The sequence below is a fragment of the Penicillium odoratum genome, assembly GCF_028828045.1.
Source record: "Penicillium odoratum strain IBT 22623 chromosome Unknown utg000002l_segment0_segment0, whole genome shotgun sequence".
NCBI classification, from domain to species: Eukaryota; Fungi; Ascomycota; class Eurotiomycetes; order Eurotiales; family Aspergillaceae; genus Penicillium; species Penicillium odoratum.
Genome location: NW_026643144.1, coordinates 1,282,931 through 1,301,654, shown reverse-complemented (window position 1 = coordinate 1,301,654; position 18,724 = coordinate 1,282,931). Strand labels below are relative to the sequence as shown.

The following is an 18,724-nucleotide window of genomic DNA, read 5'->3' as shown; positions in this document are numbered from 1 at the left end:
AAAAGTGGCCATCCGGTGAGAAACTAAGCGACAAAATTGAACCTGAATGGCCTTCGAGGGCCTGTAATTCTTCACCCCAAATTTCTTCAACTATTGGTGACTGGCTTATCCAATGAGAATACTCATCCGCGAAGACTGCACGAATTATTGCCGTCTGGGGTGAAAATAGAAGTGCCGCACGATAAACCTGCAGTGGAGCTTGACCAACTATATGTTGACTTTCACTTATGGATCACGCGTGTAAGTGGGTGATGGTTGCCTATGCACCTCTCAGCAGCGAGGAGCTTTTATCGGCTATTAGCGTTGATTGCAATCAAAGCATCATCAAACTGAGCTGGGAGACGACTGAAAAAGGCTTAATGACTCTATGCAACAATCTGCTTGTCTTCGACTCAGAGGAAAGTCTGGAGGCTCTCACACCTCTCAGTTGTCGAATATGATGAATCCCACCACCGGGGTCTTCAGGAGGCACACTCCAATGCTGTCAAAGTTTGAATTAGACTCATGCTTTAGAAGGGTAAGAATCGGCCTGGGAACATTCAATGATTTTCTAATTGTCTCCATGCTGTACACTATATAATCCTAGTAAAAATGATATTAGTACATACGACCATAGGGTGTGGAAAACAGGGCTTCCCGTCCGCTCAGCCGTACTTAAGCCACACGCCGGTTAGTTAGTAGTATGGTGGGTGACCACATGCGAATCCTGACTGTTGTATGTTTTTGTTTTTCATTTTATTTTGATTCGTCGGGAAATCCCTCGTTGCTCTTAGAGATTCTTCAGTCCCTTCAGCCCCTGTACCTGAAAGCCCCGAACATCACTATTTCGCACCTGAATATCATGCAGGCCCCTAAAGCACTGAAGTGGCCCTCCCCTCCCGTGGATAAAACACCTATCCTTAGTCCACTGTAGTTAGGCGCCCTTTATTTGTCACCTTTGCTGTTATCCACACCAGATGGTCGTATGTACTACATATGACTCTTATTTGAGTCGTATAGTACAAATGAGCGTTCATGGTAATATGGGAATGTGAGTACGTAATAAATATCTTCCCAGGCTGGTGATCTACTGAAAACTCGGAATCCAGATAACCAATTGCTTGTGCGCTCCTCGATACAATCCGTAGATGTATGCCGCAGAGAGATATACCGAGTGGCAGCAGTCACGAGTGAGCAATGAGACTTTCAGCGATAACATCACCAAAGCCCCGCGATGTGACTCTCGAAAATTGCCTCAATTTCATGCAGGTACATGAGGCTTTTCTGCCAAGCACGGCGTAAAAGTGGGGTGCCGCCAGGCGCTTCGTAAGCGACGTCTGCTTACTGGGTGAAACGACGCGAAGAAGTCGTGGCCATCTCAGGGTAACCTTAATCTAGTTAGACCACGTCTACTAATCTCCTCTTCTGGAAATTTCCCCACCCTGCCGGGCCTTGGCGGATTTACGAATCCGCGAAAAAAAAAAAAAAAAAAAAAAAAAAAAAACACGCTAGATCATGTGACACTCAAAACAGCCCAAAAAACCGGTTATCAGCCTTATCGAAGTTGAGGTCAAGGTGAGAGTTCTCATGCTGCAAATGCCGAAAGCAGCCTTTTCGCACAGTAAAGATGGCATGCGCCATCGCTGACTCTAGAGTATCATTCTTTCCCAAAGCAGATGGAGTAATTCTGAGATCGACAAATGTCATAGCGCCGGTTGATCGCCCACAGACCATTGGCCCAATCCTCGATCGGGAGAACTTCGATCATCCCATAAAGTCTTGGTCGCCAGACATCAAAAATACCTTCTATCCCAAGTCCGAAGCCGATCAACCATCAGTAATCCCACAGAAGCCGCCTGAATTTACCGACCGATATCTGCGGGCCTTCCTTGCGGAGCAGGAGAGACTCAGGCTTTCGGTGCTTTGGTATTACACTCGCGATATCCTCCAAGAACATGAATTTCTTGCCGGCCTCCAAGAGAAAGTACAGTTGGCCACAGAATCAACAGGGTGGGAATATGCAGTCGCTGGATTCCTCGATATCAATGTCTATCACCGTCTGGCCACCGTAGGACTTCCACTAGGCATCTTACCGCGCGGTGAAACAATTTGCGGCCATGCCGTCACTCAACCTCCGGGTGTAAGTTATGAATTCTACTGCTAAGTATATCTGAGATGCTAAGTCGTTCGTTTTAGAGCGTATTTTTTCTACCGAAGATGGTTGAAGACTGGAGATTTCAGGAGTGCCCTATGCTCGTGAAGACTGGGCTTTGTGCCTATGCCGGGGTACCGCTTCGATTTAAAACAGAATCTGGACACACTGTCGGCCTTGGAACTTTCTGCGTTGCCTCAAGCAAGAGCGAGGAGGCCTTGACCGAACCGCAGCATCGCGCGCTTATTAACCTCGGCGACTGGGTTGTGTCCGATCTAGTGCAATGTACGAGAGCAAGACGACAGCGAGAAAGGCAGCGGATGTTTGAACTTCTCACCAAGGCACAGGATGATACTAAGCGGGCAGTTTCTACGGAACCAGTCTTTGATATCTTGCGCTCTGTGTATCCCGATGCAATCGTTCGTCTACAGCCATCTAGAGTGGACCAAGTCGAGTTTGAGGGATGTGACTCGATTCCAGTCTCTGAAATCAAAGGGGGCTTGTGGGAGAATGTCGAGTACCTTGATGACTTCATTGCGAATTCAAATCATCTCCCTCTCCCATCTGACAAACCGGCACGCATACTTGCCGCGTCATACGACAGTATCTCAGGGTCCTCTTTACTCATTGTGGCCACCAAAGATTTCCGCCTTGTGTTTGACGATGCCGATGCATGGTTTGTTCAGGGCTGCGCAGATATTCTTTCTCAAATGTGGCGCAAAGCTCTTTTGGCTGAGGCTCTGATAGCCAAAGAGAAGTTCCTTCGCGCATTTTCTCACCAACTACGAACTCCAGTCCATGGCATCCTAGGTGCGGTGGAACTTTTGGCTGAAGAGTTCAACTCGCCTAACATGAGTACAGGCAGCTTTCCAGTGTCTGCAAAAGAGCAATCTATCTTCAAATTGGAGACGAAGTCACACGATCCCACGACATACATCAACATGATCAAGATGGCTGGTCGCGATCTTGCGTCAATTATCAATAATCTGATCGCTCTCAATAAGTGGTCTGATATCGCGATTGCTGAGCGACATTATGCGATGCACACTTTGGACGAGCTCGAGACGGAGATTGGAAACGAGATAGCAAAGGTCATTATTGGCGATGGAAGATACACATGTTCCTTCTTCTTCACCCAGAACGTTCCCGTCGGTTGCTCGAAATTTTGTACCGATATGTGTGTGCTCCGAGATACCCTTCTCCCGTTGGTGATCAATGCCATTCAATCTACCCCGCAGGGCATTGCGTCAGCCAACGTGTCAATACATCCAGACCGCAAGCTACTTGTCATAGACATTGAAGACACTGGCAAAGGTATCCACTCTGATGACCATCGACGTATTTTCGAGCCGTATGAGAAAGTTGACCCGCACTGGGCGGGTGCGGGACTAGGCTTGACGCTCGCCTCGAAATTTGCATCACTCATTCATGGTTCAGTTGAACTTGTTTCTTCAGCGATTGGTCGTGGTTCTCATTTCAGAGCCACTTTTCACGAAGTTCAGTTTGAGTTCTTATCTCACCTCCCGCAATCTCTGGCCTTGAAGCTGGATGGCTTGCCCTTGCAATTCTACAAAATGACAGCGGGCTCTGGTTCTTTATTACTGGGCGATCGCTTTGCGTCTTTCCTGATCCGCAATGGATTTACTCGTTCAGAAAAGAAGCAGAACTCTTTGCTCATTGTCGAGGGTGATCTCGACATAGAGACCCGTGCATGTTTGGCTCAGATACCTTCCGACCAAGTCGCATTTTGTCTCGTCTCGATCTCAGGAGAGACGCACTATCACCGGGAGACTGACAAGAACATCATCTATGTCGATGGTCCCTTTTTGACCTCAACATTCCATTCAGCTCTTGAAAAGGCACGGTCATATCTCCGAGCGTATGCCTCTCAAACGCGTCAACTAGAATCACATAACACTGACCCCTCCACAATCACGCCCCTATCAATATCAAGAGTCACGATCGCCGACGAAAGTACTGAACCTGACCCAACAAATGTTATGTCGAATCACCTCACCCTTGACTCCTCCCTACCACTGACATCACAACCAAACTTCATAGTTTCCATTGACTTGAAGATACCCACTACATCCACCTCACTTTCCCGACCATCACAAAGACCTGTTGTTCTTATTGTCGACGACAATGCAGTCAATCTCCGTGTCATGGAAACGTACTGTAGTAAACGAGGCTTACCATATTTATCCGCAATGCACGGCAGACAAGCCGTCGATATTTTCACCAAACACCAGAAGCAAGTGTCCGAAGACTCAGACTCCGAATCCCCTATCCAACTGATTTTCATGGACCTGCAAATGCCGATATGTGGTGGCATCGAGGCCACCCAACAAATACGGGCGTTGGAAAATTTGAATAACTGGAAGCAAAGCTTTGTTTTTGTCATGACTGGCCAAGATAGCGCGGCAGACAGGAACGCTGCAGAGCACGCCGGCGCTGACGAGTACTTTGTAAAGCCTGTTGTTATCAAGCAACTTGATCGTGTGTTGAAACAATGTTTCCCGGATTTTGGGGGAAATTAGGCATAGCATATGTCATGTTGTTGATGGATAGCCAGCTGCTTTTGCTTTGGACTTTTCATTACTGCGATACCCTAAAGGCGAATGACGCCGAGAATTTATGACTTTACCTTATTCTAAATAATCTTACGTTACGGGTCATAAGAGCGACCCTCAAGCAATATACGAACTTGAAATCTGGCTTCGGCAGGCTATGACAACCAGAGCCACAGAGGACGTTCATATTCAAATTCAGTAGTTCTCGTTGCCTTAATTCATCCTTCAAATGTTGTATAGCCTCCTGAATCCAGCCAGTGTCTTGCCTAAATAAGAATCTTCGGTACCAGGTTACGACCCAGCGACTCTTGCGGATTATCCGCATCCGCATACGTATCCGTCTTCGGATGCAAAAGATCGTTCACGAGAACACCAGCTCCTCAACCGTCAAGCCTGCGTGCCGAAAGTTAAAGTGCGCTGATACACGCCATGAGGTACGTCGTTGAAAATACAATCTCCCTTGAGGAAACTCTGCAAGTTCTAACTCTAGACCAATAACATATAGTACATGTGTACGCTGAAGGAATGCTGGGATTGATAGAGGTTAACTTGGTGGCAAGATAACCAACTCCGAACGCTAGCATACGTTCTAAGCTTTCAATCTGATATTATAAGTAGACTTCATTTTTCGAAGTTCTACTACCTAGGAACCAACATTGGAATTTTGTATTAAACTTTACGTACTTGATTTTTGGGTGCGGGGTCTCTACATCGACATCAAAGAATGCAGAGATACGGACCATCTAAAGTCGAATCCTCAACATATATATCATGCAGTAGAGAGGGATAAGAGGGTGGAGATTAGGCGCTTCAAAATGTCTACAATCTAGTATGGCAGGATAATCACTTGAGGGTAAACTGAATAGTACAGGAGTCTAGAGATGAGCTTTTCATGACTGCCCGGTTCTCTGGTTGGCCAAAAAGGGAAGACAGACATCAAGAATGACAATGCAACTTGTGGACAGAAGCCAGCTAATAATTGATGGGAAGGATCATGTGGGATATTGGGGATGACTCTGAATTTCTGCGCCGTCCTGTCGTTTTCCATTCTTCTTCCCTCCTTTCTTCCTTTCTTGCTTTATGAGTGCCCGCTCGTGAATGGATTCGGTCCTTTGCTAAATGGATCTGCCTCCTCAGTTGCACGAAGAGAAAGGACGAATCAGACGTGGAACTGTTCTGGATCAAATGCGCAGGACTCGTGCTTGGTACTTAGAGAACAGCAGCGCCTTAAAATTCTGAATTTCTTCTGAGAGATACCTTTTCAAAAATTTCAAATTCTCAACAAGTGGAAGCACTATCTGTTGATATATCTCGTCTTGCATCTCGTCATTTTCCAAAGTAAGTGTTTGGTTGCCATTCCAAAACAGACACCTTTCAACAACAGCGTGGTACTCAGGACCACTCTGTGATGCTAAATAGTAGGATTTTAGAAGACGAGCTGCTGTTTTCAAGTCGGAATTTGCTTCATTTTGATCGTAGTCCTCGGGTATACGTAAGGACCGCAGAGTATGGCCTAATGAAAGCTCCACAAGGACTATACCAAGCGGGAAAAGAATTTTGCTTCTGATTAGGGACGTGTTTAAATGCTCTTGGCACATATTTGCGGTGCTTGCACCACTCGCACTGCCCCCAATATCCCATACAACATATGGTGTGTTGACACTTGTATGTAAAGGTTCCAGAAACATGATGTCCGTCGCCTGCCAGGGGCTTCTGAGCCAATTTCCATGGAACTGGAGAACATTGGATGCGAGATTGACGGCCAATCTAAGTCGATCTTCGTGACTGAATAAGTAACCCCCGCTCCTCTGAACTTCAAGAAGATTAGAGGATGACACGAGGAGGTTTTCAAGTGATTTTCCCTGCCAATTTGAACACTCTAGGATATTTCCAGTGTAGTACATTGTATGCTTGTTTGCCCCTTCCATTATGCAACCGAGTGTCTCTCGCTGCTTATGATCGGTTGGAATATTGGACAACGTAAGGCAGATATCCGAGATTGAAGGTAAAGGCAAAGGGAAGTCTTGAAAATCTCCAGCTGCGCGGTTTTTTCCATCTTGAGGAGTTGGTATCGAAAATGAAACCTTGGGCCTCTTCAAATTGGAAGGAGATTTCTGTGCACTTCTTGGTATGGACTCTGCAACCTGAGCCATGGTATGTGAATCAACGTATTCTGACTCCATCTCAACTTCATACCATTTGGTTGAAGCTTGAGATGAACCGACTGAGTTAGGTAAGAAAAACTTCACACCAAATCGTGGATTGTCAGAAGGCCCTGTCGCTTCGTTGGAGTCGAAGCATGGGGGACGTAAAACAAATTGAATGATATGTTTATCTCAGCAAGAACAATTCCAGTAATGGCCCATGACTACCGCACTGTGCAAACTGTGTGCAAACCTTCGGGAACGTTTAAATTGTTGCAACGGTCGTTTCTTCATTGTTCTTCTTCGTGTCACACTTGAGCGATTCGAATGCTCGACCAACTTTTCCAAGTGCTGGTTTGCCACGTTGATGCGATCGAACAGATCGTTGTATACGGTTTTTGAAAGAATGTGCTTGAGTTTTGTGAATTCTCGTTTGAATGATATCGGGTCTTTCCAAGTCACCTATAGACAGAGTCAGTCTGGTGAAGGAGAATATTGATGATATGGCTGAAAGAGCCTCACCTCCTCGGGTAATTCGTCCCATCCTAGCCTGGCCAATAACTTCTTCAACAGGTCGGACAGCTCGGTCATAGTGCGAAGAAACGGCCGATATTGAATTCCAAGTTTTTCTTGGAGAATTGACTGGAGAGTCGGCCTTTCCCAAAGTTCTTTCAACTGACTGATTTTTTCGCTCTCAATGTTGTCCTCGTACTCAACAATGCCCTCGAGAAATCGCCCAAGAGTGTTGATAAAGAAAGTTTGCTCATTTCCAAGTTTTGTAAGATAGCTTTCCAAACGCCTTCGGTACTTTCTGTTGCGAAACTCACCAAGTGTCTCGAGGCCTTGGACATAATTGTCCAGCTGGTTGAGAAGTAGGGGAAGAATAGCAAGAGCAAGGCCGGCTGCCTCCATTTCATATAACAAATAGGCCACGGTGAGACAGTCAAGGACTGTTCCAAAAACAAAAGCAGGGTAATACATGCCCCTCCGGCGTTCTGTCATCGCAAGCAGGCATTGAAGTGGTTAGCCCCTCAGTCGTACCCGCTCTTATTTGTCTAATCAGCAGCCACTCAGGATCTACCACGTACTTGCAGAGTGAGGAAAAGTCCTTACGAGCACATAGGGATGCAATCTTTGATGCTTGCTGGCTTGGCTGCATCCAAGGGCGATGGTCGCCATTCTTCCTCAATCATCTCCTCCTCTCCCGTCATCCTTTATCAAGACATCGGAGCTTCAAGTACGAGATTGGTAATTGGAAATGAAAACTGCTTGATCCCTAGAGTCATCCCTATCATCATACTGTCTAAGTAAATTGATGCTCACGGAATTCCTCTATTCTCTTACTCGCGATTTGTCCTGATTCTCAATTGACCCGAAACCGGTACATATCACCAAGTTACTCCCCGCACTTGACGCTTTTGTTTATCTATAGACTTCGCCAAGTCTAGAACGAACAGGAACATGGCTTCAACGGCGGACCCCCTCTCCCCACAATCAGCTCCGAATGACGACAGTTTGAGCCCCCTCCACAGTCCGCCAGCAATGAAAACTAACCAAGCCCGACGAGTTGTGCCACAAGTAGTCCCGTGGCCCTCGCTATTTCAATCAGAGTCGGTCGAAAGGTAGTGTCCCCTTCTAAGGCAATCGTCTATTAATGAAATTGCGTCAGATCATTTACTTGATATAAAATCCAAAACGCAGCTCAAGATTAAACCCCGAAGCCAATAGAGAACATCTTTCGATTGGTATCTCTCATCGGGCAGCACCTGCAACAACTGCCTGTCCGCCTTTTGCGCAAGGGGAAACAGACACCATTTCTTCAAGGGTTATTGACAATCTGAAACAACTCAATAAAATCATTATCTCAGGCTACCTTGAGCTATTCAGAGAGAAGGTATCTTCAGTATTATGGCGCGATGAGCTAGGCCGGCTCCGTGTATGGGTTGGTAATACAGGAGCGCACCAGAATGGGATATCGTCACTGGATTATCGTTTGCGGGATTCTTTACATATCCAAAAACAAGCAATACGACTGCTGGATCGACTCCGCAGGATATCAGATGACCTCCACCGAGTTTGCCATGGTCCAATCCAAAAAGAAATGAATGTAGATGATCACCGTTCAAACGAAGACGAGGAGGATGATGAGGATGATGAAGAGTCAGAGATACAAGAGATTTATCATTCTTTGTGCGACACGATCGACGAACTTTTCAAACTTTCAATGTTAATACGGCGACCAGCAAAGCATGATCGAATTTCAAGACTGAAAAGATCCGATGCCGTCGCCTTCGAACCTTATGACCGACAGCACGTGTTGAATAAGTTTCCCGGGTTGGATGAACAGTTAGCCGATCGTCTTGGTTTTGCCATATCAAAACGCCGTGCCCTTCTACTATATTATGAGCGACACAACAAGAAACTTTCCCAAGGACTGGACCGTATTCTTGACGACGAGCCAGACAATCAATCTAGCAAACTTTCCGGGACTGTGGCAACGGATATTTTTGATGTTGACACAGCTCGAGATGTACGGTCCAATACCTCTCACACTTCTTATGCGAGGTCGATGCTGAATGGAAGTGACGTGATAAGCATCCCACCTCTGCCTAAGGAATATGTGAATCACGCCCCTTTCCAATGCCCATGTTGCTTCAAATTATTGTGGTCTCAGACTACAGCTCATGGGCTCACCATATTATGCATGATTTGATGCCATATGTCTGTGTGTTCTTTGGTTGCTCAATATCGCACCGACTCTACGGGAGTCGGCGGGAGTGGTACACCCACCTGCAAGTTCAGCATTCAATTACAGATGATACAATTCATGAATGTGTCCTCTGCAAGAAAGCGTTACAACCTGGAAAAATAAAGAAACATCTGGCGCGCCATCTGGAAGATTTAGCTCTTTTTGCCTTACCGAGGTCCTTTCAGAACCATGATTCAGACTCTGTGTCTGCCCCAAGGTCCGAAAATAAATACCCGGTAGAGCCATCATCCTCGAGTGACGAGCAATCCTTTACGAAGGAAGTGTTGAGCACCGGTGGCCTTAACGCCGATGAGTATTCGAGAATGGACATTGAAGATCCTCCAAGTGGAGAACCAATACCAGTTAACCTAGCTGATGGGCAAGTAAAGTTGCAAAATTCAACGTCTCCAATTAACGAGGGAGCTATTTCGATGAACTCGACATTCGAACTGCACGGATCAAATACTGTATCAAGTACGGGAGAGTGGAGGTGTCAATGGGAGGGGTGTACCCATACAGGAATCTTTCGTCGTAAGATGGACCTCAGGCAGCATGTTGAAACAAAACACATCCGTCCGAACGAATTGATGTGTCCTTTTGAGAATTGCAGCAAATTGTTCAAGAATTGAATAACCTGATAGCGCATGTGCGACATGTTCATAATTTTTTTCCTTCGGAAAGTGGGATGGCTCCAAGTCGGTGGCAATCTGAGGAAGATCCGGGACAGCGAAATGGCAACACGACTTATTCCTAGAGCTTCGTTACCCCTCTTGGGCCTACTATCAAACATTCATTGGACTCCAACTTCCTGAATTCAGGTGTATCGGAATATGGATATTCTGAAGTATTCAAGTCACTACCACCGTTTCCCACGGCAATTTCTTGGATCTAAGCCGTGCAAACCTCCATCCGAAACTGTGGACGCCAAATACGTGCTATATTATGGACCAGAAGGGGAGAAGTAGCCGCGAAAAGGAATAATGATGTCAGAAGTTAACTTGCGCGACCACAAATGAAAATAAAATTACGGAAGTTCCTGCTTCCATAGCTGGTACTAGATGAAATCTTTATACGAGGGATGGGCGCCTGCTAATAAGTCTGAGATATTATGATGTTGTAGGTGTTGGTATAGGATGAAGGTGACTTTTCCTCTGGTAATACTGGGTGCAATTTCAGAATCTAAATTTAAGCCGATGAATATAACAAAGGTATGGTTTCAACGACTACATTTACTTTTTTGAACTATCATTCAGTGATTCAATATATACAACGTATGATATTAAATGCTCTTCGCGACCACCCGCCGCAGCTGCTTTCTCCTACCCTGCTACCAGCAACTTTACTTTGCTCTCCACCTAGCAAGAGAACACTCAGGGGCATCCCGCGGTTTCTAACCTGCTGGGCGGACGATAGTCGGATCAAATCTGGTTTGAACACTTAATCTGGATGGGTTCATGTCAAGTCTAAAGGTGCGAGGGCATGATATGTCCCAGAGGAGGGATATTTGAAAGCCGAGTAGGCTTATCAAACAACGGACCTTGAAATAGTATTGTTCAATAAATTACGGGGAATCGTACATTCGTTGTGGCATACTTGTAACTATTGCTAGTTATACATGTACAGTTTTGGAGGGGGCACTCGCTCCATTCATGTCATTTCCATCATTAGAGGCTGTACAAGTGCAGTGGTCTCTGTCACATATATCCTTGTGCACTTGAATAACTATATCGACCTCGAACATGACAGATTTGATCTATTTGCCGGTTTAATATCCACTGAGTGAGATAATTCTCGTATATACTAGTAGTGATGTGTTTGATTCCATTCATAAATATCTAGGTGCGAGTTCAGGTCGATGAGAACCTTGAAAGTAGGCAAGGTTTTGTAATTCCGGATTGTATGATCCTAGCCTGTCTCAGCCATTACCCAGGTAATGCTCATCTTTCGGCTGGCTTCTCAAACCTCAACCACTTCTCCGGTACCTCAATCTGTTCTACTCCCTGAACTCCCAAGAGCCACCGATTAAATTCTCGATACTCCCCCTTTGTCGCGCCCGAATCTGGGCCTAAATCAAAAACCTTCCCAGACACGGTATGAAATGTATCTGGCAATGCCTCCGCTGTAATCCTATCGTTCAGGATCCGGCAGCCGCGACGAGTCAAGTCCATCAAAGTATTGGCGTAACGCTTCGTATATTCGTTGACAGAGTCGTTTTCTTCTCGAGGGACTTGATTGTGTAATTCACTCATTAGGATGATCGAGTCAGGGTCGACACCCTCAGCAAGAAGGCTATCGCGCTCCTGACGCGCCAGAGTGGCGTAGTCCTTTGGAATCGTGTAGACCATGGGCTCTTCGTCCGAGTCATGACAAGATGCGTCGTCTACAGGAGTTTGGGCGGATTCGGGGTCTAGTAATCGTGAATCACCATCGTCACGGTGAATTTTATCTCAGTTAGGTACTAACCACTCGTCAGGCGCTGAAAGAAGAAGATGCAGTAAGTTTGATTTTTTCTGTATATAATTATACATAATTAGGTATATAAATATACAGGAAAGTTTTCGTATGCAAAACTTTGATTGGTGTTAAGTCGAAATAAGGTTCGTGTAATGGAAATTGCACGGGAAATATAAACTTTAAAAAAAAATGGAATTTTCTTTATAAGAATATCTTATTACAAGGAAAATTCCCATCTATATGTATATTTAGTTTATGCATAAATATATATATAGTTATGTCTTTAAAAGGTATCTTGGAATTATTTCCAACTGGTTCAAATCCAGAAAAAGATTTTTTTTTTTAAGGAAGGGTCCGTTTGTTGGTTTACGGGTTGAGCTGTAAACTCAATGGCTATAGGCCTTCGAAGGTTCGATTCCTTTTCTTCCTAATTAGATTATTTAATCTAATCCTATGTTGATATTTTTATAGTTAGTATAATATAATGATAGATCATCATTTTTTTTTTATGAATAATATTTTTTTAATAAATGATTATATAACTAATGGGTTTAGAATAGAATTTATAGATATTATTTATATGCTTTCTATTTTATTAGGTATACTTACTATAATATCAAAAAACCCTATAGTTTCTGTATTATATTTAATAGGTTTATTTGTTAATATAGCAGGTTTATTAGTATTAGTAGGATATAACTTTATAGGTTTATCATATATTTTAGTATATGTAGGTGCTGTATCTATATTATTTCTATTTATATTAATGTTAATAAATATTAGAATATCTGAACTTTTAAGAGAAAATCATAATGATATACCTTTAGCTATATTAACTGTAATAATAATATCATATATATTAATACAAGTATTACCTACAAATTTAACAGATAATACTATATTCTCTCGTTTATCAAATTCATTTACAGAAATATATAATATGAAATTAGATAATGAATTAGTTAATATATTTGAATTTAAACAAATAGGTTATGCAAGTAGTAAAGGTTGAGATAGTTCATTAATAGAACCAACACATATAACTAGTATAGGTAATGTAATGTATACTAATTATTCAATGTGATTAATAATAACTTCTATAATATTATTATTAGGTATGGTAGGAGCAATAGTAATAACTATAAAACAAAAACAATAAAATATTGAAAATTTAACCAAAAAAATAAAAATAAAATATGATATATAGATCAAAAAGTAATTTTCAAAATCATTCTTTTCATTTAGTTTCACCATCACCATGACCATTATTTACTAGAGTGTCATTATTTATATTAACAACAGCAACAGTTTTATTTATGCACGGATTCCAAGGATTTGAGTATTTAGTACCTGTAGCTGTATTTAATGTAATGTATGTAATGGGTTTATGATTTAGAGATGTAATCTCAGAAGGTACATATTTAGGAAATCATACTAATGCAGTACAAAAAGGATTAAACTTAGGAGTAGGATTATTCATAATATCTGAAGTATTCTTCTTCTTAGCTATATTCTGAGCATTCTTCCACAGTGCTATTTCACCAAGTGTAGAAGTAGGTGCCCAATGACCACCATTAGGTATACAAGCTGTAAATCCTTTTGAATTACCATTATTAAATACTATATTGTTATTATCATCAGGTGTAACAATTACATATGCACACCATTCATTAATACAAGGTAATAGAAAAGGAGCTTTATATGGAACAGTAGTTACAATAATATTAGCAGTAATATTTACTTTCTTCCAAGGAGTTGAATATTCAGTATCTTCTTTCACTATTTCTGATAGTGTTTATGGTTCATGTTTCTACTTTGGAACAGGTTTCCACGGTTTACACGTTATTATAGGAACAGCATTCTTAGCTGTAGGATTATGACGTTTAGCAGCATACCATTTAACAGATCACCATCACCTTGGTTACGAATCTGGTATATTATACTGACATTTTGTTGATGTAGTTTGATTATTTTTATATATTTCAGTTTATTACTGAGGTTATTAAATATTAATTATTGTACAATTAATATTAATATAATATAATTTATATTAAATGAATCAATAATTATTATTATTATTAATAATATAAAGAGACTTTAGTTTAATGGTAAAACATGTGACTTTTAATCATTATAATATGGGTTCAAATCCCATAGGTCTTAAAAAAAACAAATACTGATACGGTGTACTTATTAATTGGACTGTTTATACATATATGTATTATTACTTGTTAGTAATTTAACAAGTAAAGTAGACATGATATGTCTAATTTAAATAAAATAAAAAAGGATAAAAATTAAAATTGTTATAACAACAAAACAAAACAAAAAAAAAATAATAATATTATGTAATATTACATAATATTATAACGTGAAGTCCGGTTGCGCGGGCGACCCGGTTGAGCGAGCGACCCCACCAAACTTCGAAAAATCATTAATTTTGAACTACCACTAAAACCATCAAATAACTCAAAATTTTGCTAATAAACACGTGAAGGGCATCCAGGATATGTATGACCTTTTATCCCACAGCCAGAACATGTCACATGCCGCCGAACCGAAGGCATAGAAGGTAAAGTAGGCTCAACAACCGCTCTTGTAGATACCTCCGGCAAATATATATCTTTACCATTATCTTCATCCTCATAAACCACATCATCTTTACCACTCTCTAGACCCCCAAAGATACCTTTCTGGGTAGTAAACTTATGTATGGTCTCTCGTTTTTTTGTCTGTTTCTTGTTGGTAGCCTCTAATTGGGTACAGCGATTCTGGAGAAAAATATGGTGGTGGACCACTTTGATAGTCATATCATAGGTCTTCTGAAGCTCTCTTTTTGTTGGTGAAGAGAGGATTGAAGAAGAAGATTCTAGACCTTTTTTGATCCGAGATTGTGATTTTGTGAATTTTGAGAGAGTCCAGAGAGTATTTGGATCACTATCACTGCCGGAAGAGAGTGGTCGCTGTGAGACAATATCGAGAGGAGGAAGGGAATCCAGGCGCACATTTAGCTTTTCCAAGACTTTATTAGCATCAAATGGTGCTAATCCAGTAGCTGAAAAGCTATTTTGTATAGTAGAAGTCTTAAAAGCACCAATTCTCGCATCAGCGATAAGTTCAAGAAAATCTTCCTTATCAATAGAGTTCACTCCATTCCGCATCAAGGTTGAAACCGCTCCTCCATAAAGCCTCTTCAAAACCGAAAAACAGCCCACATCCAAAGGTTGTAAAAGGTGGGAAGCATGAGGAGGCATACAGATTGCGATAATTTGGTTTTCTTCACAAAGTTGGTCAAATTCGGGGGTCAAATGACTCCCATGACCATCGAGGACCAGTAGGCAATATTTCCCCACTCTTGGCCCAATATTTGGGATAAAAAGATGTTTCAACCACCATAAACCAATTGTATTAGTAGTCCAGCCATTTTCACTCATAGTGAGACGTGCTCCTTCTTGATTTAAAAGAAGATAAGGGCGTAGATGCTCTGGAAACTTTTTTCCCTTGAAAATGAAGAGTGGAGGCATAATACTTCCAGAAGCTCGAATACACTCGATTATGGTTACCCACTCGCGATTTCCGGCTTGTAAAAGAGCTCTTTTCCCGTGGTATTCTGCAGAAGTGATAATCTTTTGTGTTGCGCCGATACCCATAGCAAAACCACTCTCATCAAAGTTAAAGATATCGTCCGAGACAATACCCCACTTTTCAATTGTTTTTTGCACCAAATCAAACCATGGTTTAATGATTCTAGGGTCTTCTGAAAGGGCTCTCTGATAGTCGTATTTGCGAGAGAATCGAGTAGAGAGATTTGGGCGTCGTTTGATAAATTCAGCAGGCCAATGATTACCCACAGTAGAGGGCGTAGTTTTTCGGGCATAAAGTAGCAGATTAGCCATATCTCGCAACATAGGCAAAGTAAGAGCTGCCCCTCTAGAATCCATATCCAGTAGCCATTTTTCAATCGATCCTTCCTCAATTTCGGTGAAAATAAAGCGATTGTGTCGCTTTTCAGTAGCAGATTCACGCCCATTAATCCGTGCCTTCAAAGTTGAGACAGGGATATCAAAGGATCGTGCAGCAGCCGCAGCAGAGGGATATTTACCATCTTTTATAGCTTTTATAGCTAATAAAAGACGACCCTCCTGCTCTATTAGCTTTTTTTTCTTATCGGAGCGCTCAGGGGGCATTCTTGTTATGGTTGAAGAAGACGTATTAATATGGAAGTGGATTTTTGGTGGGGTCGCTCGCTCAACCGGGTCGCCCGCGCAACCGGACTTCACGTTATATACTAGTATATTTTTTTTATATATATTAGTTTATAATGACTATAAGTTAATGGTAGACTGCTTATCTACCACATAAGATGTGCTGATTCGAATTCAGCTAGTCATAATTAATAATATTAATCGTAATGGCTATAAGTTAATGGTAGACTGTTTACCTTCCAAGTAAAGTGTGTCGATTCGAATTCGACTAGCCGTATAAAAATACGCAGGGTTAGTAACTTAATTGGTAAAGAGTTTTCTTGTCGAGAAAATAGATGTCGGATCGAGGCCGGCCTAACCCGTATAAAAAGAAAACAATATTATAAAGGAAAAGTTGCTATTGGTAGGGTAAGATATTTGCTAAATATTGTGTTTTAACACTTAGATGTTCGATTCATCTCTTTTCCGAAGAGCATAGTTTAATAGGCAAAACTGTAAGCTTCAACCTTATATTTCTTAGTTCAAATCTAAGTGCTCTTGCAAATATTAAATATAGTATTGGTTCTTTAACTTAACTGGTAAAGTGTATTCTTGATAAGGATATGTTCAGTGTTCGAGTCACTGAAGAATCAAAAAAAGAGAGAGTTGGCTGAGTGGTTTAAGGCGACTAGCTTGAGTCTAGTTAAGGATTAAACTTTCATATGTTCGAATCATATACTCTCTGTATCCACTCTCAAATGAGGAAGTGGGTAAAAAAAATAAAATAATATAAAATAAAAAAACAGGTTAGTGTCCGGTGGTTGGTCGCTTCATTTGGGTTGGAGATTGTTTATGTTCGAATCATAATAACCTGAAAAATATTTTTAATATTAAAAATATCCTACAATATAGGTGATATGTATCCCATACATCTTGATAAAATCAAGGTAAGTATAAAAAGAAATTATTATGGATGGTTTGCTATATATTACAAGATTAATCTAGTACATAGACTAGAGATCAAAGAAAAATCTTATAATTGGACAAAGTGAATTGAAATATCTTAGTAACTTTAGGAAAAGAAATCAAACGAGATTATTATTTGGTGTCTTCTGAATAATAATAGCCTAATTATAATCAAAAAAACAGTATAGTGCTATTGTATAGTTCTGTTTTTTAAACAGTATTGTACTATTATTATATAGTTCTGTTTTTTATTAATGATAATAAATAAAAGTAAAATGGAAGAAAATCTGTTTGAATATAGGGGAACCTTCCTCTAAGGCTAAAGAAAATATATAAGCGATAGAGAAAAGTACCGTGAGGGAAAAAACTGAAATAGTAATTTTATAAGCAGCTCGAGTGAAGTTTTAAATAAATAATAAGAGCGTACCTTTTGCATAATGGGTCAGCAAGTTAATTTTAGATGCAAGCAATGAAAAATTATAATTTATAGTGAGTAATAACATTATAAATTATATTAAGTAGTATTTGCTTAGATAAACCAATTATGAAAAAATGAAAAAGTATTGTTACGACACGTCTAGGAAGACCTATACGAGAGGGGCCAGAACCCAAGAGTATAGGCAGAGGAGTATACTTCTACATGCGAAGGGCCCTAACGGAGTTGGGCCGGAGAAGGGTTGACCCGGTATGCCGGTGATCCGCTTAGCTAAGCCGCACAACAGAAGTAGCACGGCGGGAGAGCTGCATAACAGCTCTCCAGTGATTATATTACCATCAATCCAGACAGCAGCAGTACAGGAGTACGCTGTGCCGTGTTATCACTCCCATCCATCCAACCCCCTAAGACCCTGGTCTTAACAAGTATCTAGGATTAGACCCGAAGGCTAGTGATCTTACCATGGTCAGGGTTTTAAAAGCCCGAACGGGTTATCGTTGTAAAGATATCCGATGAACTGTGGTAAGTTAGTGAAAGACAAAACTGACTAGTATAGCTGGTTTTCCGCGAAACCTATGTAAGTAGGTAATTTAATTAACATCTTAGCAGGTACAGAACTGTGATCTCGGACAATACAATATGTATTTGTCAACATCGGGGGGTTGTAGTGACTTTACCGGAGAGTATTTGCACTCGGAAGGGCAAAGATGAATGTTAAATAATCGGACATAGTGCGATAAGGTTGTATGTCTAAAGGGAAACAGCCCAGAACAAGAGTTAAGGTTCCAAAATTATTGTTTAGTGAAATAAAGGATGTTTTCTTTTAAAACAATCAGGAAATAGGCTTAGAAGCGGCCATTTTTTGAAGACCTCGTAACAGAGCACTGATTAAATTGTTAGGAGAAAACGCCGAAAATTTAACGGATCTAAAATAATATACCGAAACCTTGTACACATAATATGTGGGGTAGCGGAACATTGGATAAAAAGACAATTATTTATATTTATAATAAATATAAAAAAGGGGCATATAACAATTTATAATAAAGGCTATTGCATTTTGTGGTAGTTGGAGTTATATGTTATA

General features: G+C 41.3%; 4 protein-coding genes across 4 annotated transcripts; 2 read left to right on the top strand and 2 right to left on the bottom strand.

Annotated features, from left to right (window-relative positions):
* Positions 1-1,606: 1,606 nt before the first annotated feature.
* On the top strand, positions 1,607-4,671 carry N7520_002512 (hybrid sensor histidine kinase/response regulator; the record flags this gene model as incomplete). Its single annotated transcript, XM_057136447.1, has 2 exons — positions 1,607-2,119; positions 2,176-4,671. 2 exons carry the CDS (start codon positions 1,607-1,609, stop codon positions 4,669-4,671), a joined length of 3,009 nt encoding a protein of 1,002 aa, XP_056999133.1.
* A 2,369-nt stretch (positions 4,672-7,040) lies between these two features.
* N7520_002511 (uncharacterized protein) lies at positions 7,041-7,760 on the bottom strand (the record flags this gene model as incomplete). The annotated part of the gene is made up of 2 exons (XM_057136446.1): positions 7,041-7,310; positions 7,371-7,760. 2 exons carry the CDS (start codon positions 7,758-7,760, stop codon positions 7,041-7,043), a joined length of 660 nt encoding a protein of 219 aa, XP_056999132.1.
* A 3,774-nt stretch (positions 7,761-11,534) lies between these two features.
* Positions 11,535-11,942, bottom strand: N7520_002510 (uncharacterized protein; the record flags this gene model as incomplete). The annotated part of the gene is made up of 1 exon (XM_057136445.1): positions 11,535-11,942. The coding sequence occupies one exon, from the start codon at positions 11,940-11,942 to the stop codon at positions 11,535-11,537; it is 408 nt and encodes a 135-aa protein (XP_056999131.1).
* A 1,425-nt stretch (positions 11,943-13,367) lies between these two features.
* On the top strand, positions 13,368-14,064 carry N7520_002509 (uncharacterized protein; the record flags this gene model as incomplete). The annotated part of the gene is made up of 5 exons (XM_057136444.1): positions 13,368-13,423; positions 13,558-13,629; positions 13,739-13,919; positions 13,957-13,983; positions 14,038-14,064. The coding sequence occupies 5 exons, from the start codon at positions 13,368-13,370 to the stop codon at positions 14,062-14,064; spliced, it is 363 nt and encodes a 120-aa protein (XP_056999130.1).
* Between the last annotated feature and the right edge of the window lie 4,660 nt (positions 14,065-18,724).